This window comes from Musca autumnalis, unplaced genomic scaffold, assembly GCF_047663935.1.
Source record: "Musca autumnalis isolate F117 unplaced genomic scaffold, ASM4766393v1 scaffold_2, whole genome shotgun sequence".
Classification (NCBI taxonomy): Eukaryota; Metazoa; Arthropoda; class Insecta; order Diptera; family Muscidae; genus Musca; species Musca autumnalis.
The window spans coordinates 207,715,757-207,721,418 of record NW_027411755.1 but is presented as its reverse complement, the minus strand read 5'-3'; the positions used below and the strand labels follow the sequence as shown (position 1 = coordinate 207,721,418).

Genomic DNA, 5,662 nt, shown 5'->3' with positions numbered 1-5,662 from the left:
ATTGGAGGACTCCAAAACCACTCTAGGCGTGGATTTATTAAACAATTATTGGAGGACTCCAAAACCACTCTAGGCGTGGATTTATTAAACAATTATTGGAGGACTCCAAAACCACTCTAGGCGTGGATTTATTAAACAATTATTGGAGGACTCCAAAACCACTCTAGGCGTGGATTTATTAAACAATTATTGGAGGACTCCAAGACAACTCTAGGCATGGATTTATTAAACAATTATTGGAGGACTCCAAAACCACTCTAGGCGTGGATTTATTAAACAATTATTGGAGGACTCCAAAACCACTCTAGGCGTGGATTTATTAAACAATTATTGGAGGACTCCAAAACCACTCTAGGCGTGGATTTATTAAACAATTATTGGAGGACTCCAAAACCACTCTAGGCGTGGATTTATTAAACAATTATTGGAGGACTCCAAAACCACTCTAGGCGTGGATTTATTAAACAATTATTGGAGGACTCCAAAACCACTCTAGGCGTGGATTTATTAAACAATTATTGGAGGACTCCAAAACCACTCTAGGCGTGGATTTATTAAACAATTATTGGAGGACTCCAAAACCACTCTAGGCGTGGATTTATTAAACAATTATTGGAGGACTCCAAAACCACTCTAGGCGTGGATTTATTAAACAATTATTGGAGGACTCCAAAACCACTCTAGGCGTGGATTTATTAAACAATTATTGGAGGACTCCAAAACCACTCTAGGCGTGGATTTATTAAACAATTATTGGAGGACTCCAAAACCACTCTAGGCGTGGATTTATTAAACAATTATTGGAGGACTCCAAAACCACTCTAGGCGTGGATTTATTAAACAATTATTGGAGGACTCCAAAACCACTCTAGGCGTGGATTTATTAAACAGTTATTGGAAGACTGCAAGACAACTCTAGGCGTGGATTTATTAAACAATTATTGGAGGACTCCAAAACCACTCTAGGCGTGGATTTATTAAACAATTATTGGAGGACTCCAAAACCACTCTAGGCGTGGATTTATTAAACAATTATTGGAGGGCTCCAAAACCACTCTAGGCGTGCATTTATTAAACAATTATTGGAGGACTCCAAGACAACTCTAGGCGTGGATTTATTAAACAATTATTGGAGGACTCCAAGACAACTCTAGGCATGGATTTATTAAACAATTATTGGATGACTCCAAGACCGCTATAGGCGTGGATTTATTAAACAATTTTTGGAGGACTTCAAGACCACTCTAGGCTAGGATTTACCAAACAATTTTTGAAAGACTTTAAGACCACTCTAGGCGTGGATTTATTAAACAATTATTGGAGGACTCCAAAACCACTCTAGGCGTGGATTTATTAAACAGTTATTGGAAGACTGCAAGACAACTCTAGGCGTAGATTTATTAATCAATTATTGGATGACTCCAAGACCACTCTAGTCGCGGATTTATTAAACAATTATTGGAGGACTCCAAGACCACTCTAGGCATGGATTTATTAAACAATTATTGGAGGACTCCAAGACCACTCTAGGCATGGATTTATTAAACAATTATTGGAGGACTCCAAGACCACTATTGGCGTGGATTTATTAAACAATTATTGGAGGACTCCAAGACCACTTTAGTCGCGGATTTTTTAAACAATTATTGGAGGACTCCAAGACCACTATAGGCGTGGATTTATTAAACAATTTTTGGAGGACTTCAAGACCACTCTAGGCTAGGATTTACCAAACAATTTTTGAAGGACTTCGAGACCACTCTAGGCGGGGATTTATTAAACAATTATTGGAGGACTACAAAACCAATCTAGGCGTGGATTTATTAAACAATTATTGGAGGACTCCAAGACCACTCTAGGCGTGGATTTATTAAACAATTATTGGAGGACTCCAAAACCACTCTAGGCGTGGATTTATTAAACAATTATTGGAGGACTCCAAAACCACTCTAGGCGTGGATTTATTAAACAATTATTGGAGGACTCCAAAACCACTCTAGGCGTGGATTTATTAAACAATTATTGGAGGACTCCAAAACCACTCTAGGCGTGGATTTATTAAACAATTATTGGAGGACTCCAAAACCACTCTAGGCGTGGATTTATTAAACAATTATTGGAGGACTCCAAAACCACTCTAGGCGTGGATTTATTAAACAATTATTGGAGGACTCCAAAACCACTCTAGGCGTGGATTTATTAAACAATTATTGGAGGACTCCAAAACCACTCTAGGCGTGGATTTATTAAACAATTATTGGAGGACTCCAAAACCACTCTAGGCGTGGATTTATTAAACAATTATTGGAGGACTCCAAAACCACTCTAGGCGTGGATTTATTAAACAATTATTGGAGGACTCCAAAACCACTCTAGGCGTGGATTTATTAAACAATTATTGGAGGACTCCAAAACCACTCTAGGCGTGGATTTATTAAACAATTATTGGAGGACTCCAAAACCACTCTAGGCGTGGATTTATTAAACAATTATTGGAGGACTCCAAAACCACTCTAGGCGTGGATTTATTAAACAATTATTGGAGGAGTCCAAGAAACCCTAGGCGTGGATTTAGTAAACAATTATTGGGGGACTTCAAGACCACTCTAGGCGTGGATTTATTAAACAATTATTAGGGTACTTCAAGACCACTCTAGGCGTGGATTTATCAAACAATTATTGGAGGACTTCAAGACCACTCTAGGCGTGGATTTATTAAACAATTGTTGGAGGAATTCAAGACCACTCTAGCCGTGGATTTATTAAACATTTATTAAGTTAAATCACATGGAAAACATGAATGTGTATTAAGTCGCCCAGTTGTTGGCTTGTTTATGTTATCGACATACAATATTTAGATATGAGTATACTTTTTGACTTAGCCGTTTATGCCTAAGCCAGAAAGCGTCCGTGGAGCATTGCGTTTAGGTGTTAAAAAAATGGTTTTGTAGAGGTTGTTATGTCAACAATTTAAAAAATGCTCAAGTCTGTGTTTAGACACACAAATTTCTCGGGAAAGTAAATTCAGTTCTTAGGCAATAGGGGGTAGGAAAGAGTATTGAGGAGCTCATTCCTCTTCGCTCTCTCCCATAAAACTCAATTTACTTTCCCGAGAAATTTGTTTGTCTAAATACAGACCAACGAACCCATTCTGCCTAATGACGACAGCAGTTGTTCTGTTCCAGAACCTGCAAGAATCTACTATTTTTTACTACGATAACATTTTTTCCTTTATGTTATCGAAAAAAATAGTAAAAATTAGTAGATTCTTGAAGTATAAACAGTTGGTTTTTACTTCGGCGTTTTATGTTTTTAAAAACAACAGTCACAAGAGATGCATCTTGGAAAATTGGCAACACTTTCGCTGTCTTCATGTTGTCTTTATTTTTTGGCAACACAAAACGCCGAAGTCAAAAGCAAACGTTTATTAATGGTCTGTTCCAGTACTGCAAAAATCTACTAATTTTTCCTTTTTTTTCGATAACATAAATGAAAAATGTTATCGTATTAAAAAGTAGTATCTTCTTGCAGGTTCTGGAACAGAGCATAAGTTTTTGGCTTAAGCAAACCCACCCACATTGACATTTTACATTCCCCTTGTGGTCTTTCAGCTCTTGCTTTTAATTTTCAGATTCTTTAGACCCTGAGCCTCACAACTTTTATAGACTTTTGGTTTACGTTTCTCAATCCATTTCCAGTAATCATTTTCTATAAATTTTGGTTTAGCTTTTTTAGCACGGTCTTTTAAGAAATCATTTTTCTCTTTAGTCCATATTCGGGCATATTCCATGCTCAATAGAAGATTCATATTAATTGGAGTATTCTATAAACGAAAAAGTAAGAAAGTTAATATGTGGCCAAAATGGGGATCCCACAATTTCTAACTTACTTGAACTTCATACGATGGTTGAAATATGCGTGGATTCTTTAGCATAACATGGGATAATATATTGTCGATTGGCTTAAGAAGTGAAGCCTTTTCCCATTCATTCTTTAATTTTTGCATTGTTTGGGAATTTATAAGAAAATAATTTGAAAAACGAAGAATTAAAATTTTGCAGAAGTATAATTTTGTTTACAAATTGATTTTGAAAGTTATTTTGCAGGGGTGTAGAGTTTTTCACACAGTTTGATGTGTTACTGAGTCACTTAATCCAACAAATAAAGTTAATTATGCCCTGTTCATTCTGACGGTAATTTGCTCTCTATTCGTTGTTCGAGCCAAAATATTGTATTAATTACTTCACTTTCCATACAAAATTCTGAGAGCGAAGAACGATTTTTGTACATTGTTCAATTTAAATTACATTACTTTAATGATAGTATTTATCGAAATAAATTAATTATGACAGATAAATTTAAAAATGAAAAATGTATTAAAACGCGAGCTTTTTTAGAAAAACTGCAAAGCAAGAATGAAAAGTAAACGGTTCAACGATTAGTATACATTCAAAGCATAGACAATTTTCTATTATATTTCATTGCAGTTACATTTTTTGTCCATTGTTTCAAATTCGCGAACAATCTACAAACAAAAATCAAATATATGCCTAAAAGTATGTATACCAAAAAGATATTTTGGCAGGTCTCTCTCGTTAATTTTAAAAATAAAAAATTGAAAAATTTATTGAAAACACCAAAACTTTGAAAAAACAGCGAACATGAATGAAAAGAATATAATTGAATATAAAATATATATGTATCTTATGGAAGACAATTAATTTTCCAGTCATATCAACTAATTTTAAGTGTCGTTTGGCTTGAACTTCCTTTAAAATCAACAAAAAATGTATAAAAAAATATGAACTACTCGTATTATGGTATAAAGCATGTACCATGTCGTATGAACGGGTTAATTCGTGTAAGTAATTATGGGAGCGAACAATAGGTCTGTACGATAACTTCGCAAGTAAAAAGTACTTGCAAGTACTCAGCAAGTTCTCAGTAACTTCTCTCCACTTATTTTACTCTTTCGAAGCTAAAAATTTGCTGAATGTTATCGAACAACAATTTGCAAAAATTTGCAAGAAGTCAGCTAATTTGACAAACAAGAAGTTTGGCGGTTACGATGTAATTTAACAATCGAAGATAGTTTACGAAAATTGTTTGATTACACTGTGCAACATTTTTAAGGTGATCTTGTGCAAACAATTCGACTGAAGATTTTTTGAAAGTACAGACCAAAACGACAAGAAACCCTAGTTGGGGTTTGTTGTGTCAGATCCAGCTCGGATTTTATGGACCCATCTAAACATGGTTAAATATTGAGTTTTTAAACCATATATCTCTGAAACCAATGCGAATCTTCTTCTGACCTCTGAAGCAAATTTGTAGATGAGGACAAGAATAAAATATTTGGAGAAATAATGAACTCGAAAGACTACATTTATTGCTTCAAATTTCAAATAATATGCAAAAATTACACAATTTTTATACATTTCGCACCGTATCTCCAAAACCGTTAATTTTTTCTGAATATTTTCTTTTGGAAAAATATTCCCTGGAATGTAATACACAACTCTTCAGAACATGTCATTGTTGTGAAATGCCTCTATGCCGTTGTTTTCAGAACATTTTCAACGACGATTTAATAAAAATGTCAATAATGTAGTGAAATCCGAAATGCGAAAAAAAACTGTTGGTGTGAACTGTGTTTGAAATA

General features: G+C 34.8%; 1 protein-coding gene across 1 annotated transcript; it reads right to left on the bottom strand.

Annotated features, from left to right (window-relative positions):
• Window positions 1-2,762: 2,762 nt before the first annotated feature.
• On the bottom strand, window positions 2,763-4,027 carry LOC141393303 (uncharacterized). The gene is made up of 2 exons (XM_073966296.1): window positions 3,890-4,027; window positions 2,763-3,823 (listed from the first exon to the last, which is right to left on the bottom strand). The coding sequence occupies exons 1-2, from the start codon at window positions 4,004-4,006 to the stop codon at window positions 3,608-3,610; spliced, it is 333 nt and encodes a 110-aa protein (XP_073822397.1). The 5' UTR covers window positions 4,007-4,027; the 3' UTR covers window positions 2,763-3,607.
• Between the last annotated feature and the right edge of the window lie 1,635 nt (window positions 4,028-5,662).